The following is a 26,876-nucleotide window of genomic DNA, read 5'->3' as shown; positions in this document are numbered from 1 at the left end:
TTTTGCTTGGGGCGGCAGAAATGCTGGAGCCGGCCCTGCTTTGAGCAGGGGGTTGGACTAGATGACCTCCTGAAGTCCCTTCCAACCCTGATATTCTATGATTCTATGAGATGAGGCCTCACCAATGCCGAATAGAGGGAAATGCTCTTTCTCTTGAAATCACTCCTTGTAGCTTCTGTAGGACTCCTTGGTTTTACTTGGCCTGCTACAAACCCATAGAAAACTAACCAGTTCCCATGCAGAATGGCTAATTTCTAGGGTTTATATATTTAGGCCACAAAGGGATGCTGGAGGAGGATGGGTTTGGCCACTGGGAGGAAAGGCCAGGTTAGGCTGTCTGCGATGAGTTCCAACCAGCTCTCAGAACGGGTTAGGCAGCTGACTTCACTGTTAGAAATAAAGAGAACTTTTCATGGAACCCAGAAAAGTTCAGTCTTGAAGAGGGAGCCCCTTGGGGAGAGTAGGCAGGTGGGAGTATGAGGCTTCTTGCTTGTTGTGGGAAGTGATTTCTTCTGAGTGGCTTTTGATGGGGCTAGAAAGCTGGGGACGGGCTCATTTTTAAAGAGGTATGCGGCAAATTGGACTCAAGGAGGGAATAAGGCCATCTTTGTGATGGTTATGTGGGGGAGGGAATGAGATACTGCAATGCACCAAGGACCATTATATGTATCTTTCAGTTCCTAGGGATCAAAGATGGGTGTATTTCTTATGTTTAGATCTGCTCAGGAACTGAAATTTCTGTCCTGCAAAAACACTTTCATTTTGGAGAGGTGGCTGGGGGAGATTCCAAATCAGACCAAACAGTGAGATATGTGAGATTTGCACTGGGATGGACTGAGATGGAGTTTTTCAAAAATTTCTGATCCCAGCTCTCCAGCCTTTCCAGCTCTGCAGCAGCCAATGAGCCCATGTTGCCAAGGAACTGGGGAGGTGTGCGAAGAAGCTGTCAGGAAACCAGTGAAACTTGCCTGGTTTCCCTCAAAAGATTTATCAAAATCAACACATTCCTGTGGAACCTTTTGATTTTTGCCAAATCAACATTCTCTGACAGAAAAATGTTCCACTGGAAAACTTCTGACCAGATATACTTCAATTCTAAGCAGGAAAACATTCTGTATATTATTCTGGCTGTAAATGTATTAAGACATCCTAACTTCCTCCACCATAGTCCCAGCCTAATTAGAGCTGCCATTGTTATAATTTGCGGGGAGGAGGGGTTCTGCTTGTATCATTGGAGTGAGGACCGTCTCTTGAACACAGTTCTGTCTGTATACACTTTAATACTCAGGAATGATTAACTTAGGACAAATGTGTCTAGTCTAGTTGTGGCTTGCCTCGTTTAATTATGCCCATACCAATTGATTACATGGACTTCTAACCCATATATATTTGTGTGGCATATCCTATAATTTATATAATTTATTCATAAATACATATTATAATTGATGTATAAACACATTTGTGTGTGTTTATACTCACACATCTGTCTTTGAGGCACAGTATACACAAATATAATGGAAGAGCTGAGTTAGAGCAATGAAGAATGAGTTGCTGTACTTGGCAGTGCAGAGGATTCAGGGAAGATTAATGACTTTGCCTGCAGCTCCTGTGTAACTTTCCCCAGCTATTGAAAATTAAATGTCACATACAACAACTCACTCTTCATTAGTTAATTGCATGTGGAATGTGTGTCTGGTGTGAAAGCTCCAGAGGCTGAAGCAGAACATATGAAACTGAACCCCAGAACTAGATTTAGTGCTGACTGTCAGGCCGTGTCTCAGAAGAGCAGATTGCTTGCGAAATCCGCCCCACTGCATCGATCAGACACACTTTTCTTTGAACTTTCTGTAATTAAAAATATCACAAGGCTCCTAATAAAGGTATCTCACTTGCTGCAGAGTCACTTTGGATTTGAAAATTTCTAGCATGTGTTTTGGATCACATTTAAAAGATATTCATCTATAAAGGCAATAGAAGTGCTTGCCTAAATCTTCCTATTTTTTCCAGTTTTGGTCATCTATGAATGAATCCACTGGAATGAGAAGAGCTTCTTTTTAAAAATAACAGTTTCTCAACTACATGCACTGAATTGGATTTGCTGTAGCCATTGAATTTGTTCCTGTTACTGTCTCTTGGGCTAGAAAAGGTGTCATTTTAAAAGTTGTTTTCCAAGTTGTAAACATATGTAATGTCTTTAGACTTCAGCAGAACAAGTGTCTCGTCACTGCTGTCTGCATTATATTATGGTGCATTGACAATGGATGTATCTGTCTGCTTGACCTGAGCACCCTTTCAAATATTAATGGAAAGAAAGCCTCTTCAGGGGAAAGTGTTATTAGCAAACAGAGCAGCAGCTGCAATGAGTAGGCAGTAAAAGGGCGGGGGGGAAACAACCGCAAACTCACTGTGTCTAGATGTACACTCACCCTGTAAGTAAACCAAATACACTACAAAAGTTTGTTTGAAAATCCTGCAAAAAACAAATGTTACAGGCTCGAAGTCTAGTTAGATTATATTATACAAGAAACCATAAGCTATTTAATATAAACTGTTCTGGGCCCAATCATCATCATTATATTTCCTGAAACCCTCTTCTCTATCTTCTCATTAAAAAAAATCCCCATGTCCCTCCCCTTTCTACTTGGTTGTTTATCTTTTCTTATTTAGACTATAAACTCTTTGGTATGTGATTGTGTCTCAGTTTGTATGCGTATACGCTATTTTTTCATGTGATGACACAGCTTCCAAATTCTGTGAGCCCCAGAAGTGGTTCAATTTAACAGGTCTTTGGAAGCTTGTTTGCTCACTTCTTTTAAAGGCTTTTTCTTAAATCTCTTCCCCATAATATTTCAATGAAAATATTGAAACACAGCTAACTCCTACACCTCGTTGCTAACCATATTGGGATTGAAGAGCAATAGACATCTTGAGTCTCGATGCATCTTTTCTGTCTGCACATACAACAGCTTTGTCAGCTAAAAATGCAAGCGGTGACAGTATTAATGACTGCAAACTGTGCCGATGGGTTTGCTGCTTGGATGACTTCAGCTGTGTCCCTCTCAACATTAAGGATCTGGAGAGAGCACAGTGTTATTGCATTTATTATGGTTGAAAACTGGGGATGAGTCACCCACAGATAGCAAAGAATTTTATCTATAAAGTTTCTCTTGTTAGGAGTTTCTGGTACAGCTCCACCTTACCTTGTTGTACCAGAAAGTCAGAACTAAATAACTGAAGTGATCAAACATTAAGTTGCACAGAATAGCAACTTCAAAGCAGATGAACTGGCCTGTTCTCCAGTTGGATGTCATATGGGACCCTATAGCTTGGTATATTACACAGGTGATGAGAATCAACAGCCCCAAGAATAGTGATTCGTCCAATGTAATAAACTCAAGTAGAAGCAGCAGCAATAGTGGATAGTGTTTGACTTTCCAGTGCGGTCCCTAGTTGTGAGCTTTCCTTACAGTGGAATTGGGTTATGTATAGCCAACCCAGTGTTGCTGAAACTAACAAGCTCTTTGTCTCCTTTTACACCCCATTCACTCTCAGCAACAAGAATCTAACACCATGCTTTCAATTAGCCCACCACTAAAGGCACTGGGAAGTCTCATCTCTCACACTGCAGTTGGCAATCCCCATGGCAAGAAGAGCCCTGTGCACTGGTGCTAGGGTGACCAGACAGCAAGTGTGAAAAAATCGGGACGGGGGTGGAGGTTAATAGAAGCCTATATAAGAAAAAGACCCCAAAATCGGGACTGTCTCTATAAAATCAGGACATCTGGTCACCCTAACTGGTGCTGACGTCACCTAAAGAACCAACCACAGAAATGAGGCATAATGGATCCCTCAGGGTCCAGTGGATGAGAGTGAATGGGTTGTAAAATGAGATGAAGGGCTTGGACATTTTATTGCATGTATAGGGTTGGATGAGCCAGTCATGACCATAGAAGAAATACAAGGTGTCTTCAGCCTTTCCATTTGTACCAAGAAACAAATCCCAGCTCAAAAATTAAAGTGCAGTATGAAAAACTTGTCTGATATTTTCTCACCTCCAGATAGTGTTAAAAACTGCATTACCGCCCCTTCCCGAAACTTTTGCTGTTTAGACAAATTGCTGTAATTGCAATGAGGAACATAGAAGTCCCATTGTATTAGAAAGTTTTTCACGCTAATTTGTGATCTTTTCCACTATAAAGTTAACAAGTTGTTTCTGGCCAAACTCCAAAACGCAGGCCTTAATGCAGCACTGTTTCCCAACAGCCTTGTTAGTTAGTTACATAAACTTGTAATAGCACATGAAAAGTTCATAGTTGTATTATCGCTGCGGTTTTTATTTAGATTCAGCACACCTTGCTATTGCTTGGCTTTCTCCAATAACAAACTGGAAGACATTCAGCCTGTAAACATAGTTTGTTGTTGTTGTTTTTTTTTTTAAAAATCACCTGAGCATTGTAAAAAGAAAGTATAATCTTTTTGGGAAGCAGAGCTCAATTCAAGCATTGCCTCTAGTTTGTTAAATAACATTGTACCATATTGAGTGGGGGGCAATGCTGTTTTCTAGCTAGTATGGCAAATGGGGCTTGTCTTTGTGAATCCCAAGTACTGGAAACAATAACTATCTTGGCTGGGATTTTTAAAGGAGCCTAGAAGAGAGAGGTGCTCAAATCCCATTGGAAATTCAGTAAGAATAAAGCAGCTAGTTTCCTGAGGCTTTTTTGAAATACCCAGCCTTAGCCCCCAATGGGTGCAGTTTGCCAGACAAATTTTGAAATGTTACTTGACAGTAATCTGGAAGAGTAGTGGAAATTTTACTCTGATATCTAAAATATTTTAAGGTATTTTTGTTAGGAGATTCTGTCGGGCTTTGCTTTCCAGAAAAGATCAAAAATGGGCTGATGCCAAACGCTTTATTTCCAGGTTTGAAATTCTCCCATTGCCCCATATATTTTTTTTTTTTAAACTTCCTCCTAGGCTTCTCCTGTTTTGGTACTTATATATGATGAGCAAGTCCATATGTCCAGGAAGTTAAGACATTCATTCTCTTATTTTTAAGATTGCAATGACCCAGCCTACTCAGCAGCCCAGATTAAATGTTCATTTTAAATGATTGTCATAAAATAAGCAGCTAGTTAAGTGTAGCCTGGAAAAAAAGGGGAAAGGATGAGCGGGGGAGGGATAGCTCAGTGGTTTGAGCATTGGCCTGCTAAACCTGGGGTTGTGAGCTCTATCCACTCAGGGATCTGGGGCAAAAATCAGTACTTGGTCCTGCTAGTGAAGGCAGAGGGCCGGACTTGATGATCTTTCAGGGTCCCTTCCAGTTCTATGAGATAGGTATATCTCCCAATGCAGTAGGAAAAAATCTTTCAAGCTGATGCATAATAGCAAAGAGTCACTGGAGGGACAGTTGTTAGAAGCAATATGCCCCTCTATCAGCCTGACCACTTCTGTCTAACAACTGTCCCTCTAGTGACTCTTTGCTATTATGCGTGTGTGTGAATATATATATATTCAGATTTGCTTCCTGTTAGAGAGAGGAATGTCTAATGGTTTATACTTAGTGTGGTGAAGAGGAGGGAAGTATGGTAACTTGCTCAAACAGGCATGTGGGAGAGAACTGGCCTTGCCAAAAGTGCAAGCTTTCTGCCACTTACGCATTGGCTTCAGTCCGGCTTGTCTTGATCCTTTGCACTGAGTTTCTTATCGCTTCAGCACTATGAGATAGTGACTGCTATTGACATAACCAGTCAGCACTCTTTTATCTCTGACTAAAGTGAAAACATGGGGAGCCTTCCATCCTAAAGTGCTTCACATCATATAGACGTACAACACCACTGAAATGCAGACACGTCTTTGGTGTGAGTTCAACAATCGGGTGGACAATATGCACGCAGTATCCTACACAAACTATGGAAGAGAGTTGGAATAAGGACAGTGGCATAAAATTATGGGATGTTTAACATCCTTGCAAAATGGAGAGACATTTAGTTTTTTAGGTTATATCGGCAAGACGAGCATAGTGTGTAAATTGCATGAAAGTTGCTTTGACCTTGAAAAAATGGACTGTCTCGACCCTGATGAGATGTGAACATGTGCTTCCAGGAAATCTATGCACAAGTTGATGTTGGGCAATATTTTGCATGAAGTGGTATCTTAGAACAGGTTTCTTAGTGGTAACCATAGTAACGAATGGCTCATGTGCTGAATTTTCATTTGCAACCACTGCAATTCAAACGTGATGCTCAGACCACTAAGCATCTGCTCCAACATCAAAAGACGATGATAATTCATTTTAATTTTAAATAAATTCCTGTTTTAATCAAGGAAATTTCTGGGAGTGGAGTGCAAAAAGCAATTTATTATTAGCACTGTGATTTTAAAATATGCTCCCACTTTGAAGCAGTCTCCGTTGAAGAAGTATTAAAGTGTTTGAATTTGTACAGTTATAACAGGGATAGATTACAAATTGTGACTTTTTGCAACCCTGTTTCCCCCCTCCCCCCCCCCCCCCCCGGAATGATTGTAATTTTTTATTATATGGAATAAAAATTACCATCTGTTTAAAATGACATACATTTGTAAACCTGATGATTGTGTATGTAAGTTCAGCAGAAACTATTTTATGTAAGTAAAAACAATTTTATAATATTGATATTAAGATTTATGTTTAGCAATGTTTTAGAGTTATAACAGCATTTCTCACAAAGATTAAGATGTATGCATTACCATCAGGCTATACATTTTGCATCATGAGCTGTAGATTATGCTAACTTTCATGCTATTAGTGCTTATGTAAGACTTTATCCATTGCTGGGGGGAGGGGGGAAAGCTGTATAACAGAGGTAGGCAACCTATGGCATGCGTGCCAAAGGCAGCACACGAGCTGATTTTCAGTGGCACTCACACTGCCTGGGTCCTGGCCACCGGTCTGGGGGGCTCTGCATTTTAATTTAATTTTAAATGAAGCTTCTTAAACATTTTAAAAACCTTATTTTCTTTACATACAACAATAGTTTAGTTATATATTATAGACTTGTAGAAAGAGATCTTCTAAAAACGTTAAAATGTATTACTGGCACGCGAAACCTTAAATTAGAGTGAATAAATGAAGACTCAGCACACCACTTCCGAAAGGTTGCTGACCCCTGCTGTATAACCTGAATTAATAGTAGGCAAAAATTGCTAGGTTTCTTAGACATCTTAGATTTGCTGATTAATTCTCATATGTGAGAACTGCCGTGTAATTGCAGTGTACCATTGTGAAAACAAAAGCAGGAAGAAATGTCCTTGCCTAATATGCTGTACTGGTACAGTAATACATGGTTGGAAATCGTGATGTGAAGATGAAAAGAAAATCTGATGCTGCTCCTTACGTCAGATTTCTGGCATGGCCTCCTGCATGCATGAATTGGTGACACTGGTCATTGGAGCGCAGATATTAGCATATTTTCTGAGTGCTGCGAAGCTTTGAGGATGGCCAGAAGGAGAGGCTGAGAGAGCCTAAAAGTGATCATGATCAATATAGAGACTTTTTTTTTTTTTTTTTTTAACAGCATGGCTGCTTGGTTGAAGATAAAGTAAATGAATTCACCAACCTTTGCATGTAGGATTTATCAGTTCAGATGCCTATGATTGCGTTCACCATCTTCTGCTCTACTGAGGGGTGTTGATCTAGCATTGTCTTTCTGTCTGAGTAATCGGGCTATCCTGGATTTACATGTTTAACCCTTTGAGGGATAATTGACAAACCATACCCATGTTTTTCCTCCAGACATTTACATTCTAAAAGTGATTTTATAATGTACATTTGTCTGTCTTATTTCTGTAATTAAAGGAAAGAAAATCTTGTGCTTAAGACACTGGAACGTGGGAGATCTGGGTTCAATTCCTGGAGCTACCACAGGTTTCTTGTGTGACCTTGGTCATATCACATAATCTCAATCCTCTGTCTGTAAAGTGGGAATGATGATGTTTCCTTTTATCTGTCTTGTCTATTTAAACAGTCCCAATGAGCTTACAGGCTATGGTTATGGAGCACGTAGCATAATGGGGTCCTGATCTCGTTTGGAGCCTCTCTGCACTGTTGTAATATAAATAATAAAAACATTTTTGTTGTTGTTTCATTTGTACAGCTTTTTAAAAGCAAAACTGGAAATCTCCCTTTTTTTCCTGTATGTCAAATACTTCTTTAAAACAATATAACAGCATTAGCTACAATCTCCTTGGTTATGTTTTATTAAGATCACAAAGGTGTTTACCTAATTTCTTCAGCCAATTTTGAATGTCACTCAAGACATCCTCTAGCAAGGCAGCATGAATATCTGTCAGCCTTCCATAAAAACATCTTTGATAGTCACAAAGTAGTCAGTTGTTTTGGGAGCACATAGTCATCCAAGAGGAAAAAGATACTTCAAATTATTATTTAAGTATTATCTTTGAGTAACAATGCATTAATACATAATGGATTTAGTGTTTTGTATTAACTGATTCCCCACCCCTCATTAAAATAATGGTAAGTTTGTTTCAGATTTTCAGAAATGTATACAGCAAATATGAACTGAAAAGAAAAAGCTATTTTACTAACACAGGTAGTAGATACAATAGTAATACCTATATGCCTGATAGGTGAGTGCATTAGACATGCATGGATAGATACCAGGAACCCTTTTCTGAAGGGATTTTGAAATGTTTTTATGAGCAGGAAAATAAATACCCATGCAAAACACTTTTTAAAGGTTGTATTTTCATTTCCCATTCACTGTTCTCTAATACTATTGAATTGCTCGAACCTTATTGAACATAAATTAAATTATTTCCAAGGTGACATGCTATGATCATATATTAACTAATAAGGGATGCAAACAGAAGTGAAAAGTGTGCTTTTCTAGGCTCCTAATGTTTTTACATAAGATATATTTTACTAATAAACTGTACCTAAAAAAATCATAATACATGAGGCAAGGACCAACTCAAAAAATAGTTTAGCCTTTGTGTATGAATGTGTAATAAACTGATTCTGCCTCTTTTGATGTTTCATAGAAATGGAGATGCAGTTAACCAAATGGCTGTTACTCCTTTCCCATTACCTTCCAGCTCCCAGTCTTCCATTGAGGTAAGATGTGTTTTTTGATTAGGGCTTACTAAATTAGATTAATCATAATTAGTACAATATACATTCAAACACCTTGTCTGATTAATTCCTGAAAGCTAATATGCATTAGGTAGGAACTGGATCAAATGTGTGTGTTTTCCCTTGTTTTTTAAATGAAACAATTGGCATGGTGCTAGGTGACAAGATATTGTCTTAGTTACTGTGATACAGCAGGAAAATAAATCATTGAATGAAAGCCTTGCTGTCTCCTGTCACGATTATTTTTGAGAGGGTTGAAAGTTTTGTGGTGGGGAGGTGTTGCCTGGAACACAAGTGAAATCTGAGGATCCTCCCAGTGAAGAAATTGGCATTTTCTGTGGGAGACATGCAGGGAGATATCTTGTAAGTGAAGGCCAAGCAGGGCAGCCCAGAGGATTCAGGGGGTCTGGGGCAAAGCAATTTCGGGGGCCCCTTCCATAAAAAAAAAGTTGCTATACTATAGAATACTATATTCTCGTGGGGGCCCCTGCAGGCATACTAAGGCCAAGACGTCCCACCAGGTTTTGATTCCTTCAAAGGCATTAGAAGTAAATCCAAGTAGCTGAATTTAGAAAATAAACATTAAAGGCCTGACCAATGCCCCCTGAAGGCAATAGAACAGGGGTCGGCAATGTTTGGCACGCGGCTTGCCAGGGTAAGCACCCTGGTGGGCCGGGCCAGTTTATTTACCTGCTGACGCGGCAGGTTTGGCCGATCGCGGCCCCCACTGGGCGCGGTTCGCCGTCCTGGGCCAATGAGGGTGGCAGGAAGCCGCGGCCAGCACATCGCTCGCCCGCGCCGCTTCCCGCCACCCCCATTGGCCTGGAACGGCGAACTGCGGCCAGTGGGGGCCGCGATTGGCCGAACCTGCCGCGTCAGCAGGTAAATAAACTGGCCCGGCCCGCCAGGGTGCTGGTGAGCCGCGTGCCAAATGTTGCCGACCCCTGCAATAGAACTATTTCCATATTTATTATTTGCATTACAGTAGAGAGGTAGGTCCCAACAATGATTGAGGGCCCTGTTGCACTGAGCATCATACAGTTACATGGTGAAAGATCATCCCAGCTCCTAAAAGCTTTCAATCTAGATAGCCAAGATACTCAAGGGTGTAAGGGGAAACAGGCACGGTGAAATAACTTGTCTGTTTGGCATGACCAGGAATAGAACCCAGGTCTCCTGATTCCCAGTCCTGTGACCTAGCTATTAGACTATGTATACGATTTACAGCCATGCTATATACTACATTTCTGTAGTGGAAATGACAGTATGTTACTATATCTGACGTATTAACATGGAGTTTTAGTGTAGAGTATCATAATATGCATCTTAGCAACTAAAAGCATATGGATGTTTCTATTTGTTCTCCTCCAACAGTAAGAGCTTCCTCAGTGTGACAGTGCTGTTCTATATTATGGTTGTTGCATCAGCCCTAATGCGACTCTTTTTATCCTTTTGAGCTTTATGAATGCAGTGTGCTTACTACACAATGCAATCTGGAATGTTACCACATCGTTATCGATTTGATGTCTCATCATAATAATATAACTGAGAAATATGGTACTTATTTGTAGATATAGCACATGGCTAACCTTGCTGCTGCTTATTAATTCTATATCTTCTTGAGCTAATAAAGCAAAGCAGGTTTTATGAGTCAATTGGGGCTTGGTCTAGCCTTGAATTGTTAAATTCTGATCATTGGTACATTTGCTTTTTGATATTTTAATAAGCATTATTACAATCATGCAGCCTTAGCTCATGCTTTGCAATGTTAGATGGAACTTCCGGAGCATGCTTTTTGCAGTTTTCAAGTTACGGTAACATTTAAGGCCATTTATTGTACATCCATGATGCAATTCAGGTGCTATTATGCGGTACAGAAAAGCCACATTAATTAGCTTTTGTTTCAGGGGAACTCTTCAATTAAAACCCTGGGTTTCATTTATCTATTTTGTAAAATAAGAATATTGCCTTTTGAACTGATGCTTCATGCTCCTTTGGGTCCTGGTCCATGCGGCCAGAATCCTTGTTCGTCTGCGGTTTCTATGGACCAAGCCTTTAAGTTCACTTTAAAGTTTTCTTGGTCATTTTGTGATGACCTCAGTAGCTGCTGTTGCCCCCTACACTATATCTAGAACGCCTCCCTTCTCATGTTGGTAAATAGTAAAGGTAAGACAAGTAGTAACTTCAGCTGCTGTGTTCTTGCACCCTCATGGTATTACCTGTTACCCTGCCCTTGAAGGGTTCATTCCTGTGGAGCTGCATGTTTAAAAACCTTCACTGAAAGGCAATATAAATTTTGAAGCAGCTTTGTGCAAATGTACATTTGGGGGAGAGAGGGAAAGGTTTGTCATTTTATTTGAGTGGTTGAATAGCTCAGGAACTGGTGATAGGTATAGAGCCTTCTACCTCTAGTTTTCCATTTACAATCTAATTTAAGTCATCAGACTAGAAGTTGTTTTCATGTGATAGTTGTGCCACATCCCATGGAACTCTGTTTGGTAGTCTCACTCCAGGTTGCCATGGTCAAGTGTTCATATCACCAAAATCTACCACTATGCAGGAACCAAAGAATTCTGTCCCTTTTGCTATTTGACCCTTAAAGGTAGACCCAATAGATGGGTAAAGTTACGTGCAGTGAAGGGACTTTTTTTTTTTACATATTTTGTGGCTAAATGCAGGATTTTGATTTCTAGGGCTATCCATCAGACATTTGACACCACTTTAAAAAATACTTCAAATGGTTGTCATAATTATGTAGGGTTTTATATTACATTTTTTGCTGTAAATTAATTGTTCATATCTTAAAATGTAGACCATATTATGTACTTTCAGAGGAGAGACTAAGTAGAAGTTTAACAATATGTGTGGCTTGTAGTTTGCATAAGAATTGTTGTATCTTATAAAACAGGCCTGGAGAGACAAGGTGGGTGAGGTAATAATTTAGCAGTATGTCATGATGCCTACATAAATACAAAATACTATTACTAAACAGAATTAATGTTGATCTCTTCATTTTGGTTGAAGTAGTTTAATGAGAAAAATGGCTGACTAGCAAACATTCCTATAACATGGGGACATGTTTATTTCTGTGAAACCATAGGACAGGACCACAATAGACTTAGTACTGGTACAAAATGAGCTAGTTAAACCAAAATATAGTGTATAAGTCTAATAGAAGCTCTGTTTGCAAGAACCTTAATATATCATAAAGCCACCTCTTACATAATGTTTTGTAACTGGGATGAGGCATTGTTTGTGAATATTGAATGGACTGAGCCTCCTAAAGAATGGAGAGAAGTAGATTACCTCTTCAGATGGCAAGACGGCTATTTGCATAATTCCCATTTTACCTGTTCAATGCCTAACAAGAATTTAGAATAGCCTGGTAAAGAAGTCTGCTAGTGAAGATCTTTGCAGGAAATTGGATTGGTAATATATAGTTAATTTTGCTTTGTAAGGAAGAGTGCGCTTGGGATGTAGAGCAATGAGTTGAATTCATTTGAACGATTAAAAAAAAAAAGAGAGAGAGAGAACTAGCCCTAAAAACAGCCTTCGTCTTCAGGAGCTGGGTAAAAGGAATAAAATTCTCAGGTAAAAACATATCACATGTTTGCTAGGGAAAGAAAAGAGGCTAAAGTTTCTACTTCTATACTCTTGGTTTGGAATGTTTTTTTTAAATACAATAGCCCTTTCTTAAGCATGTGCTGCATCATTTTCCAGTCATGATTATGCTCTCTGCATATATGTGGAAAGCACAAGTCACCATGGTATCTATGCACCAAATACAAAAATTAAGTTTCAGCATTATTTTGGTAAGACCATTTTCTCTGCTTCAACTATGGTAGCGTTGTATGTTCCATTGCCTCTTCTTGGTGTGAGACCTCTAAAGAAGGAAGAAACCTCCTCATCTGTCATATTACTGCCTCTATTGTGCAAAGGGTGTGTGTTGCATGTGCTCTAAAGGAGGTAAAACGTGCTCATCTTCACCTATTGCAGAAGGGAGTTCCATAGCTGAACACCATTCAGTAAAACACCTTTTCCTCCTGGTTCATAAGCTGCATCCTCAGTAGGGTCAGAATAGTTGTCCCCTAAGTGCTGATTTCAATATTCATGGAGTGATGTGTAAGAAGAGGTCGTCCTAATGTAAATTGATCCTCGACCAATAAAGACCAGCACTTGCCTTCTGAAACTTGTAACACTGATTTTAATCAGTCATGGTTCATTGTGGATCTTCTTCCTTATTTCAAACAAGCATCAGATCAAATAAATGCTGTCTAATTTTATCATGAGCTATTTAGGGGTAACATTGTGTTTTGTTTTTTAAAACAATCTCTTTACCAGGATCACAGTGGCACTGAACATGCAAGCAGTGAAGAAGATTGCAGCTCAGAAGTTGTCATGAAAAGCTTGACTGATGATGAATGTATCAAAATGGTAAGTATCACTATCTTTAAAGAAATGTGTTTAGTCCTCCACAAAATTCAAAGCTTGAAAAGTGCTAACATAATGGGTTTGGGACACTCCCAACTGTGGTTCAAGAGCACGAGTACCAACCTCAGGGCAGACTGTTAAAACACTAGGGCACAAACCCCAGATTGGTCATGAGTCCTAAACTTAGATTTCACCAACCAGCTGCATTAAGTGCAAACTCCTCAAGTGTATTAACAGCCTAAAACAAAATCACAGACATTTCCCTTTGATACTCTGGTCTGTCTTGTCACCCAGGTGAGGTATCTTTGTGATAGATGGCCCTTAAACCCAAGGATCACAGCAATATTCATTTTACTCCTAGTCTCAAAGTACCAGTCACTTTCCCAATACCTTGGATCTCACATGGAAGACAACGCTTGTAGCCATTCCTATAATAAATTATATGGAGATGTATTAAATAGGAAAAGGAAGCTAGTTATTTACATGGTTAAAGCAAGTGAATATAGACACATGAATTAGTTAGGTTTTAAGTGGTAATAGAGGCTTCTATAACCAGCAAGCTCAATTTGTCCTTTAGGGATAACCCAGAATAAGCAGATGGGGATCTCTTTCTTATGCCTAAGAAACTCCTTGCTCTTCCAAAATCCCTCCAACACAGAGATCCTTAGTTCCTTTTGTTTGGTGTTTTTATCCCCCTCCTGCCATATGCTCTCAGTTGCAAACTCAGTTGATGAAAATAAGTCATGCAAGTGGACTTCTCTCCCCCCTGGGGAGGGGGGTAGGAGAAGGGTTGCAGAACAACTCTAAGAGCCTTTAGTACAGTGTTTCTCAAACTATTGTACTGGAGACCCCTTTCACATAGCAAGCCTCTGAGTGCGACCCCTCATTATACATTAAAAACACGTGTTTATATATTTAACACCATTATAAATGCTGGAGGCAAAGCGGGGTTTGGGATGGAGGCTGACAGCTTGCAACCCCCTGAGGGGTCCTGACCCCCAGTTTGAGAACCCCTGCTTTAGTACTCTTGTTGATGATTCCTCAATCCAGATGTAGGGAGTTGCCAGTTGTAAGCTCCAACCATGGCCAGTCTGGTATCAACAGGTTTCCTCTTTCCGGATGGGTGTATAAGGAGCCTCTCTCTTCACACTAATTAATGGCCCTCTCCTGTATGGTGATTCATGCAGTCATAGAGGCTTGTAATACATCCCTTCAAATATTACATTGCAATATGGAACGCAGATATTACAAGTCAGATTAATGAACACAGCAACTCACAAGCATTCAATAGAATCCAAACACTTTCTTATAATTCTAATACCTATCCTATCAGTATTAACCCACAAGTGAGCCAGACAGATTTCAGCTATGTATATATCAGAGTTCAGCGGAGACATGGGGACTTTGGCATGATCTGGTGCCTGGTCTGCCAGCATCACAGGGCCTCATTCTGTTTTCACGCTATTGTAGTACAATTGAGTTTTAGTGAGTAACTCCTGATTTATCTAAGCGAGAGGAAAATCAGGTGTATGATTTCCTACACCTGTTCATATGATTGAGATGTAAATACAGTTTGTTCTATATTGAGGTACAGCAGTTGCATGCAACTCCCTGGTCCTTCTCTTGAGCTATACCCAGCAACAAGGAGTTCACATCTACTTTTGTCGACAATATCTTCCATGCCCCAGAAAAAAGCTTGTGGCTGTAAATCACACTCATATTTATATCCTAGCTTCATAGATTTTTAAAATCAAAAGGATCATTATCATCATCTAGTCTGTCCCTCTGCATAACACAGGCTATAGAATTTCTGCATCAAATCCATAACTTCTGGTTTAATGTGGCTCTGTCAGTGTGTGCTGTAATAAATATCAAACTCTGCATTGATACATGGTGGTGGTTGTTTAATGTGTTAGGATTGTGGGTTATCAGAAATCTAGAATTCCTGGGGTTGTGCCTTAATCTTCTTTTAAGTCTCTGTTAGAGGTTAAAATAGAGAAATCCTAAGTATGCTGAGGAGTGACTAACCCACAGAAACATAAAATTTCTTGGGACAATCATTTTATCTGCCTCCCAACCATCCACCCCACACAACAGTTTAGTATAGTTCTTCAGGTAGTGCATTAATTGAGACATGCTATTTATGCATAATCTATGTAAGGTATTTTCATTGAAGGAATGGCTTTTTTGTTTGTTTTGGGGGAGTTGTTTTTCTTTTGCTTCACAAAGTCTTTGGTTTTTGCAAACCTATTTGTTTTTTGAAAATATTTGAACATTACAAACAAATACTTGGAACTCCACTGAGTTTTTGCAAAGAACCAGAAGTTGATATAGTATTTGAGCATTGAAATCAGCCACCGAGCTAACATTGGTTTGTTTGTATTCCTGATTGACAAAGCACTCCTGGGTTGAATTTGTGCATTTGAATTGTCCAAACCACCCCAGAAGTTCTGCAATGTTAATGGGCTTGAATACGAATGAACTGGAGTTTTAATGCATGAATTCTAACTGTAAATGCAAATTTTTGTTACTCTACCTGCCTTATTTGGCATACTGCAGCTGGGAAACTGAGATACAAATTAATATGAAAAAAATACACACAGTCTGAAGTGGGTGAAAGAGACAAAGAACAGTTAGGAGAAAAGCTTGGGCAGATATTACGGAGTGGATTACAGTGCAGGAGATGAGGGCAAGAGATGTAGTTGGGGGTGGCATTTTGGAATTCTTTGAAAATTAGGAGGTGAAGCATGAGTTTAATGTAGAAGAGTGGAAGCTATTTCAGAGATCCAAAAAAGGAGCGAGGAGGAAGATGTGGCTGGAGCAATGGGAAAGGAAGATTATGTTGGCAGCTGCATTTTGGATGTAATGGAGCAGAAAAGTTGGGAATTGGGGAAACCAGTGAGGACGAGGTTGTAGTAATTAAGACAGGAAGTTATGAAAGCATGAACTAAGTCATTGACAGTAGGGGTGGACAGGAATGGATGAATGAGGGAAAGAGTCCAAAGAGAACAATGGAAAGATTTGGGGAAAGAAGGCATCAATATGATACTCAGATTATCATATCATTATCAGACGGGAAGGATGTTCGTGTGTCAACAATGACAGAGAGCAAGAAGAGAAGAATTTAGGGGAAAGATAAGATTGTTTTTATAATAATAATACCTAGCTCTTATATACCACTTTTTATCACAGATCTCAAAGCACTGTACAATGGAGCTCAGTATCATTATTGCCATTTTACAGATGGGGAAACTGAGGCACAGAGCAGTGAATTGACTTGCCAGAGCCAGGATTAGAACCCAGATCTCCAGAGTTCCAGTCTAGTGCTCTGTCCACTAGGCAATGTAGTCTTGTTCCTGTATATGTTGGTGTACATCCACTGAAGTGACTGGATTTACGTTGGGGTGAGTTTAGACCATTGAGTCTATCAGTAATGACCTTACACTCAATGGTCTAAACCAGGGGTCGGCAACGTTTGGCACGCGGCTCGCCAGGCAAGCGATGTGCTGGCCACGGCTTCCCGCCGTCCCCATTGGCCTGGGACGGCGATCCGCGGCCAGTGGGGGCCGCGATCGGCCGAACCTGCCGCGTCAGCAGGTAAATAAAACTGGCCCGACCCACCAGGGTGCTTACCCTGGCGAGCCGCGTGCCAAACGTTGCCGACCCCTGGTCTAAACTCACCCCAATGTAAATCCAGTCACTCCAGAGTCAGTATCATCTATCCATCTGTCTATCTATCTAACCTATCTATGGAGTTGTCAAACTGAAGAGAAGGTGAAAGGTTAGGGACAGGGAGATGGATTTGGAGGATGGATATAGTGCTATTAGGTTAACCAGGAACATCCTGGTGGTTTCAGATGATACTGACCCTGGAGCTAGGGACAGAATAGGCTGTAAAAATAGTGGCGACCGGGTGGAAAGTAAGCTGTGTAAGATCTTTATCAAAATCCAAATTTTGAAAATTGCTTGGTGAATCATGGTAAATAACTCTAGAATGTGGAGTTGATAAAGGGTGTTGGAGATTTCAATAATATTGGCTATATAAATACTCATTTTTATAAGTGGCTTAACAGTTGTTGCTTTCCTCCGAGCCAGAAAGTTATGTGTTCAAGGCCCATACTGCTACTTGAACTTTTTGCTCTTTGCTAACATTGCAGGTCTGTGCTCAATGACTCATTCTTTAGATGAGAAGATAAACAGAGATTCCTGCTGCCAGTCTCTTGGTGACTGTCAAGGCCAAAGGAAAAAGATGTCCTATTGCTGAGAGCATAATATTTCCCCTATTGCCCATAGAGTCACGTCACCACGAGTGTTTACCTTATTTGTAAATTTATGACAAAAAATACGAACTTATATGCAAAATTCTCTCTCAAATGAGTCCAGCTGAAAGCTGCACCATGACACCAGACATTCTTGATTGTACCAGCTGACTGAGTGCAGAATGTTTTCATTTATGTTCGGAGGTTCTAAGAATGTAAACAGCTCAGGATGTTTTTGACATGAGAGTTTTAAGAGTGACTTCCAGCGGACTTGCGTTTTCCACAGCATGGGTGACACGTCCAACCAAGTGATGAAAGCCATAAAGTGATTCAACTCACTGTGTCCATTAACTCTTGGTAAATTTGTTAGGCTGCCCCGGGACACTCTATGCTGCCAGTTCATCACTTGTAGAAGTGCAAAGTTACATAACTGAATTAATCATGGACCTGTTTGGATAGAGGGGGGGAAAGAAGGGAACTTATTTCTCAGCTGGGATCAATGAAAGTGCTACCAACTAAATACAGTGCTAACGGGGTAGTTGAGGTTAGCTGACAGAATGCTTTGATGTTTTTCTGAGGATCTGGCTATGCTGATTCCTATGAAGGGTCATAGAAAAAGAATGGAATTTTTTTTAAATCCATAAAGCGATTCTTTCACAATTTGGATCTTGACTGAGATGAAAATGGTTTGAGTGATAACTGAGGGTGCTCATCAAGCAGCTTGCATTCTTGATGTATGTGGGGCATGCATTGCTACATCATGTAAATAGAAAGGATAATTAAATTAATGTTAAACAGCATTGTATTCAAGATATCTGAACATGGAACATTGATCTGTTTTTATGCAGCTGAAAGCTGTGTTCTTGTTGCACCCAATGTGTAACCGAGGGATTTCATAAAGTGGTTTCTGGTACATTTGAGGGGATTAAACCCTTGCTGAGCACAAAGCATTTGAGAAATTTTCAGGGATAGATTCACAATAACCCTTGTGTTTTTCAACAAGTTAATGTCTGTTAATATGAATTTGAAGCTAAGAGTAATAAAATAACTTCTTAATGTGCAAAGACTTTGATACATGTGAGATGTAGTTTCACTTTTTGAATCCCATAAAGCAAAATGAATAATGAAGAAGAAGAAGAATGAATGATGGAGCAAATGAAATAATTCCCCACTGTTCATTAGAATAATCCCTTAGAAAGCAACATCTGTAATCTTTCCTTACATATTTTTTCCTTCGCCATGTCTGGTAATAGAGTAATCACCACTTTCTCTATCTTGTCTTCCTGCTATCTATGCAGACTTTAAAGGAAAACTTTAAAATAATTTAATATATTTCTTTTACAGTTGCAGAGGTCTCCTACTGTTTTTCTTACCCTTAGATGATTAATTTTTATGAGACAGGGCCAGTATTTTTCAAATGTGGGTACTTAAAATTAGGCACTCAAACCCATATTTAGGCACCTTAATAAGTGTCCTGATTTTTCTCACTGGTGCTGAGTACCAATAATATCCTTTGAAGTCAATGCCCAGCATTTCTGAACATCAAGCTGCTTATGTAGGTGCTTTAACATGGATATAAATAGCTGTGTTTAGTTACCCAAGTTGGCATAAGTTTATGTAGCTTGGCTAAGAGACAATGAAGAACTGTCATGACTGTCTGGAAACATTTGAAGAGGGTATACGCCAAAAAAGGACAGGAATTCTTTAGGATATTACAAGGAGATAAAACTAGAAGTAGTGGGATGAAATGTAGGTTAGAAGAATTTAGACAGAATATTAAGGAAACTCTCCTGACAGTGAGATCTATTTGTGTCTGGAAAGAGATTGAAGCACCTTTGTTTGAGATATTTATAACACGACTGAGTGAAACATTATTAGTATTTATTTTGTTGTGGAGAATAATCTTGCACTGGCAAGGGAGAGATGGATTAGATCACTGTTTAGTTCTCTCTTATTTGTAGGCCCAATTCAGCAAGATCCCATGCAGGGCCAGCGCAACCCATTAGGCGACCTAGGCAGTCGCCTAGGGCACTACAATTTGGGGGGCGTCGACCACGGCGGTGTTTCGGCGGCGGGACCTTTCACCGCCTCTGTGGGGGGCAGCATTTCGGGGCAGGACCTTCCGCCGCCTAGGGCGGCAGAAAAGCTGGCGGCACTCCTGATCCCATGGGACTACTCAATATGCTTAAAGTTAGACACATACCCAACTCTAATTTCTTAGGTACATAGGAACATGTGAATTGCCAGACACATGGCGCATCTAATCCAGTAACCTGTCTCCCACAGAGGCTAGTACCAGAAGCTTTAGAGGAAGGTGCAAGAGACCCCACAATAGACAGATGTGGCATAATTTCACCCCCTTTTGCTTCCCCTCCCAACCTCCCCAGGAGTCTCCTCCTAACCTCTATATTGCATCTAAATTAATAGGTTTCAGAGTAGCAGCCATGTTAGTCTGTATCCGCAAAAAGAACAGGAGTACTTGTGGCAACTTGTTAATCTCTAAGATGCCACAAGTACTCCAGTTCTTTTTGCTAAATGAAGTATTTATAGCCCTGGATAATCTTGTTTTACATGTAAATGTCCAGTTCTTCCTTCAATCCTGCTAAATTCTTGGCTTCAGCATCATGAAGTAGCAAAGAGTTCCATAGTGTAATTGTGTGTCGTGTGTAAATAGTATCACATTACAGAATCAGAGGCTTGATTTCTCTGGTTTTGAAGAAATTTAATTTAAATGAAAGTTGAAGCTGATGTGACTTCTTATTTTTTTTTGATAAAGTTACCCTTTTCCCTGTTTAGGATGTCAGAAACAAAGCTGACAAACAGATGTTGATGGTAGATCAGCAGGATTTGGTGGAGCAACTTCCAGAAAATGTATGTGTGTTTGTATGTGAGGGTGAGGTTGGGGGAGGAAAGTTCAATTGAAGAAATTTTTGTTGTATCACAATTTACGCTACCAGGGCTCTTCTATAACTGAGAAGAGATTGAACTAATTATTCTTTGAACACTGAATGGTTTAAAAATATCCTTCTCTTTAAATATGTAGAAATAGTCATGGCAAAACTGTGTTAAGAATACAGTTTCCTGTTTTTAAAAATTCAGAATGTTGTCTCTCAGATAAGTCTCTTATACCAAATGAAATTCCATCAGACTTTCTTTGCAGGCATTTCTGGATTCACAGTATCAAACCTACCCAACTTGGCTCTTTTTAAAATATTAAATATTTTTAAACTGAATTTTCTATTGCCAGTCCAATTAATGTAAAGATCTCCATACTGTGCTTTAATCGATAGCTACTGTTGATTTCAGAACAACACATGCTGCCTTTGTATTTTTTTATTTTAACAATTGAACTATTTTGATTTCTCCTTTCCTTTCTTTTAGGTCCTCAATCAGTTAAAACAATCAAAGTCTTCAACCAAAGCACCCACCAGTTTACATGAGATATCTTTGGCACCAACACCTTCTTATCTTTCTCCAGAGGCAGAGTTCACCAGCCATAGTGAGACCCAATCATTTCTTTCTGCCAGATAGCTTACATTAATGGCAAAGTTATCCCAGTAGTATCATAGCAAGTACTGTCAAAATGAGTTATAATATTCTCCTATAACTGGGATTGTTTGAGTCCTTCTTAGACACGTTTTGCTTTGTTCTTTTTATTTTAATGTTCCAAAGGGTCAATCATAGAATCATAGGACTGGAAGGGACCTCAAGAGTTCATCTAGTCCAGTCCTCTGCACTCATGGCAGGACTAAGTATTATCTAGACCAGTGGTTCTCAAAGCCGGTCTGCCGCTTGTTCAGGGAAAGCCCCTGGCGGGCCGGGCCGGTTTGTTTACCTGCCGCGACCGCAGGTTCGGCCGATCGCGGCTCCCACTGGCCACGGTTCACTGCTCTATGCCAATGGGGGCTGCAGGAAGCAGCGCAGGCCGAGGGATGTGCTGGCCAGCCTTCCCGCAGCCCCCATTGGCCTGGAGCAGCGAACCGCGGCCAGTGGAGCTGTGATCGGCTGAACCTGCAGACGTGGCAGGTAAACAAACTGGCTCGGCCCGCCAGGGGCTTTCCCTGAACAAGCGGCGGACCGGCTTTGAGAACCACTGATCTAGACTATTCCTGACAGGTGTTTGTCTAACCTGCTCTTAAAAATATCCAATGATGGAGATTCAACAATCTCCCTAGGCAATTTATTCCAGTGCTTAACCACCCTGACAGTTAGGAAGTTTTTCCTAATGTCCAACCTAAACCTCCCTTGCTGCAATTTAAGCCCATTGCTTCTTGTCCTATCCTCAGAGGTTAAGAAGAAAAAATTTTCTCCCTCTTCCTTGTAACAACCTTTTACGTACTTGAAAACTGTTATGCCCGCCCCCCTCAGTTTTCTCTTTTCCAGACTAAACAAACGCAATTTTTTCAATCTTCCCTCATAAGCCATGTTTTCTAGACCTTTAATCATTTTTGTTGCTCTTCTCTGGACTCTCTCCAATTTGTCCACATCCTTCCTGAAATGTGGCACCCAGAACTGGACACAATACTCCAGTTGAGGCCTAATCAGCACAGAGTAGAGCAGAAGAATTACTTTTCATGTCTTGCTTACAACAATGTAACAATTTTTTTAATATAAAATGGTTTGAAACATTTTCCCCATTATTTAGTACTCTTTTAAAAGTTTGAAGGAATTTTTCTTTCCATATTGATTTCCTGTTCCATTGGTAAACAGTAGGGTTTTTTCTCCATTTTAATAATAATAATAATTAATAATAACTACAAGAACTTGATCATAGATTGTTTAGTTTTTGTTTGTCAAAAGGATGGTCATTAGTAATATCAGAAGTGCTCTTGTGACACAAATATCTTGGGCCACTTTTGCTTTTGGATAGTTGCCCTTTGCAGCTGCAGAACAAAAGTGTTGCAACAGTGCATATGAACCACGTCTAGTTCTAAATGACAAGTTGATTTTTAAAAATCCTGAATGTAAGCCTGAAAAATCCCGTGTTTCACTGCCATGACACTGCGTTGTCACATCTAAATGTTTTGTCATACTGATCAAAATCACACAAGTCACATCTCAATTCTGAAGTCAATTTCACACCAGATTCTAATAGTTCTAAGCTCAGATTTTAGGTTGTCTTTACAGTATTCCTCCTACATGACTGTATAGGGATATTGAACAAATTTTTTGCTCTTTAATTACTAATGTGCATCCTTATTAGATCAATTATATGCGCATTTAATATTGCTGACTAATTTCTTTTTCTTTTAATGTTTTTAGGCAATGTACTGCCTCCTCTGTTGCCAGTGGATCCAGCCACATGCCCAATTGTTCCAGGGCAAGAGATGACTATAGAAATATCCAAGGGGCGATCAGGCCTTGGTCTCAGCATTGTAGGAGGAAAAGATACTCCACTTGTGAGTTTGTTAAGCTATTATTCATTACCTTAATTAAGAAGCAGAAAAAATAAGGAAAAGACAATTTTGAAATAAGCAATACCATATATCCAGTAGGCCTCTGCTAAATTATTCAGTGTTGTGAATGGCATACAGCTGCTTTCTTATTAAACTTGGTAGTTTTGCCTGATATGTAAGATTCAGTATTTATTATTTCCTTTTAAATTGACAGTTATATATATTTTCACTACTATCTTCCATTACCATCATAATTGTCTATTATGTACCCCACTTTCTACAATTTAAGCCATATAAATTAAAGGTTTCGATGAGTTCCCATTGCTCACTTTTATTATTCCTAGAATAAGCTCTATTTATTTTACACATAAGCCTTCTCCCTCTCATTTTAAAAAAATAATGAAATTGTAAATTGCTGTATTTAATCTGAAATGTCCACGACTGGATCACAAAATGAATGTCACAGCTTCGCTTTGTGCTAACACCTGCATACTTTAAAAACACAAATGCTTATTTTGTGCACTCTTTAAGCAGGACACCTACTAAGTCCCTGCCAGTACCACCCCAGGCTGGACACAGATCGGCAAAGATAATTTTATTACTTTTGTGTGTTCCTTTGTTTAGTCTACCCCTCCAGCCATGCTGCTTAAAAAGTTTGATTTTTTTTGTCAGTACCATTCTAATTTGTATTGTATTCAGCACCATTAAAGTATATCATCGATATGCAAGTTCAAAAGGTTAGCTAGTCTAAACTTTTTCTTTCTTGTTTGTGCTAGGTGATTTGCTATTTTAGTTCTTCACTCTTTCTCTGCGAGATACAATATAGTACTATAATTTAACAGACTTTCAACATGAAATTCTTGGTATCAGCAAATTGAGTCTAGAGTTCTCTGTATACAGCTCTGTTGCAGTTTGCATGAGCATTGGGTCATCTTGAATCTTGCCATGAAGTGCATTAAGCTGATAGAGTTGCTTCGTAATCTCTTTACATACAGTTATTCAAGAAAATACATAGTAATACATCTTTAAGCAGTAAGGTCTGTTACTCTCAGCAGGTACAACTTGAAACATTTCAGAGGCAGTCACATCTTAAGCAAAATATAAATGAGAGGGACACGGCACAACTGGGTGATTTTGTTTATAAATTGTAGGCCATGTCCTGGTTTTATAATATTAGAACCCAGATCTGAAGAAGTTCAGAATTTTGGTCCCATTTATCTGAAGCTCCAAAATGTGTAGGGTTCCAATAAATGATTCTCTTTCAGATGGAGTTTCGAAAAACTGGATTGAGCTGGTTTAAGTTTTTCAAACATCATTGGTTCAGTTTTGGTTTTGTAAAGCTGTGGGATGGTTTATGTCCAAGTTCCATTTTATCAAGATCCCTAAAACTCAGGGGATTCAAATATAGGGTTTTATATTGAGCCATCTCTTTTTGCTTCTTCATTTAAATGTTTTCAAATTCCAAGTGGCATCCTGTCATAACTAATCCATTATAAATCTTTCCTGAGAATTTCATAGTAATGAAATACATAAAAGTTTCTGCTGAGGGGCAAACAGGAAAAAAAAAAAAAACACTGTGCTCTAAATTCAATAGCTATTATAGACTGGATTCTGAGTGTGTTAGATTATTTATTAAAGCGTCAACCTAGAAATTTGTAAAGAAAACAATTTATGAAGTTATCAACTTGCTTTCAGCAATAGAGAAATTCATCGTATGAAGTAAATTTTCAAACATGTCTGACTTCCTTTTTTAAGTTACAGGACCTGCCAAAATAAATCTTAGCTGGTCTTCATCTTGTTCATTTTGAGCATTCAAAAGCATGCAGTATTACTTCATAGTAAACAAGATGCTCTTATTAGACCATAGTCTGGTCTGCTAATTTACTGTGGGGATCTAAGGGATTCTTTCTTCAGTTACATGCACACAATCTCTCTTCGCTTCAGTGAGACATGCATATGCGTAACTACAGACAAATTGTAGACCTAAAGGGGCCAGATCTTCAGCAGGTTTATTTGACTTAGCTCGGTTAATAGAGCTGATTTACACCATCGGGTGACCTGGCTCTCAGTATTTTGATGCCATGTTTGTCACTAGGGCAAAGAGATGATGATTGTTTTGTGGTTTGATGGTGAAAACTGAGAGAATAATAAAACAAAACCAGGAGCAGTGGAGGGAAATACCATCTGCGTTTGTTAGAAAAATTTCTCCTCCTCCCTCTGGCTCTGTGGGATATAAGGTAAGAACAAAGGAGTGGAACTATTGATAGCTAATTAGTATGCCCCATGCTTCTTTTCATCCTTCATTTTCAATTCTGTGGGATAGGTGGGTAAATTTTACATCTGTAAAGCCAAAATAATTGACTGGTAGCTTCACTGCTTGTGAGTTATTAGATACTCAGGGCCCATAGATATCTGCAGCCACTTCAGGCCTATTTATGTGGCAGGAAATTGTGCCCATGGCCTATAGTTTTCCATAGTGAAGGGAAGTTAATTTGAAGCTGGCTTCCACAACATGCTTGCATTTGATACTTTAAAAATATATTTTTTTCAAATGCGGCCATTGGGAGTGCTTGAGGTCAGGGAGCAAGCGAACAGGAGCGCTATCCTGTAGGCCTCTATTTACTCTGTACACTCTCATGTCTGAAAGAGAGAGGGAGTTGATGTCTTGCATCCCTAGAGTATAAATGCAACAGGTAGAAGATAGGAATGAGATACCTAGATGTACTCCATATGGGGATAGGCAAGCAATGGTAGAGCAAGAGCAGGCTTGTGCGAATGGCACTTCCTTTCACATCGAAGCTACTGAAAAATTCCCCTCTGCACTGCTCTCTCAGAAAATGAGACGGTAGCACATATTTCTTCTTTCCTTTCCTTCAGAGTTACATCTGATCCTCCATGTGTTTTGTGTGTGGATAACTTTGTGGAAACATTTGAGGGGGGAATTATGTAGTCATTGAGTTGTGAATAATAGGTGCTTTAGTGATATACCTTGGCTCACAATAATACTGGGATGTGCTAATATCACAGCTGATCCATGAAGAGCTTGTGTATTTTTGCTAGGGCTGTTAAATTAATCTAGAAAGAAAGCTAGGGTAAGAACACAAAGACCTAGCCCAATATGTTTTTAAATACATTTGCAGCCAAAATTATTTAATTATTCATTTGCTGCTCTGGTTTTTTTACCGATAACACAGTGAACCACAACAGCCTTCCTCATGGAATAGAAATGTCCAGTTCAAAATTATTTTGAAGCTCCTTTAAGTTTATGATATACTGCCCTGGCTTTTGGCATTGTAAATCTGGCAGCCCTGCAAAAATAAGCACCACTTAAAAATGAAATACATTCTATGACTTTTAAGTTATAACCTTGAATATCATCAAAAGTCACAAACTAGAGGCATTAAAATATGGCAGAATGTTGCAGGGAGGTTAATTTCCACAGGAGATGAGAATGCAGTTTCTTAACTAAAATATTGTTTATCGGAAAGAAGACCTTAATATTCTGTTTAAAAAAACTTGTCAAGGTGCATGCATTGTAATTGAGTATTCTGGCTGCACTCAAAGGGGAAGCAGGAGAGCACTAGACAGAACTAATGTAATTGTTGGGAGGACAGATCTGGAGAAGTCAGGACTGTCCTTGGAAAAATTGAAATGTCTGTC

General features: G+C 39.4%; 1 protein-coding gene across 1 annotated transcript in view; it reads left to right on the top strand.

The window, feature by feature from the left end:
- The window catches only part of LOC113407222 (inaD-like protein), a 212,845-nt gene that overhangs the window by 145,942 nt on the left and 40,027 nt on the right, over window positions 1–26,876 (top strand). Inside the window, exons 31-35 of the mRNA XM_026655445.1 lie at window positions 9,040–9,112; window positions 13,472–13,564; window positions 20,617–20,691; window positions 21,202–21,319; window positions 23,083–23,219. Coding sequence (XP_026511230.1) covers window positions 9,040–9,112; window positions 13,472–13,564; window positions 20,617–20,691; window positions 21,202–21,319; window positions 23,083–23,219 — 496 coding nt within the window. The remainder of the gene's footprint in view (window positions 1–9,039; window positions 9,113–13,471; window positions 13,565–20,616; window positions 20,692–21,201; window positions 21,320–23,082; window positions 23,220–26,876) is intronic.

Source organism: Terrapene carolina, unplaced genomic scaffold (assembly GCF_002925995.2).
Source record: "Terrapene carolina triunguis isolate 2854851 unplaced genomic scaffold, T_m_triunguis-2.0 Scaffold210, whole genome shotgun sequence".
In the NCBI taxonomy this organism is placed as follows: domain Eukaryota; kingdom Metazoa; phylum Chordata; order Testudines; family Emydidae; genus Terrapene; species Terrapene triunguis.
This window is presented reverse-complemented; position numbering and strand designations above follow the sequence as displayed.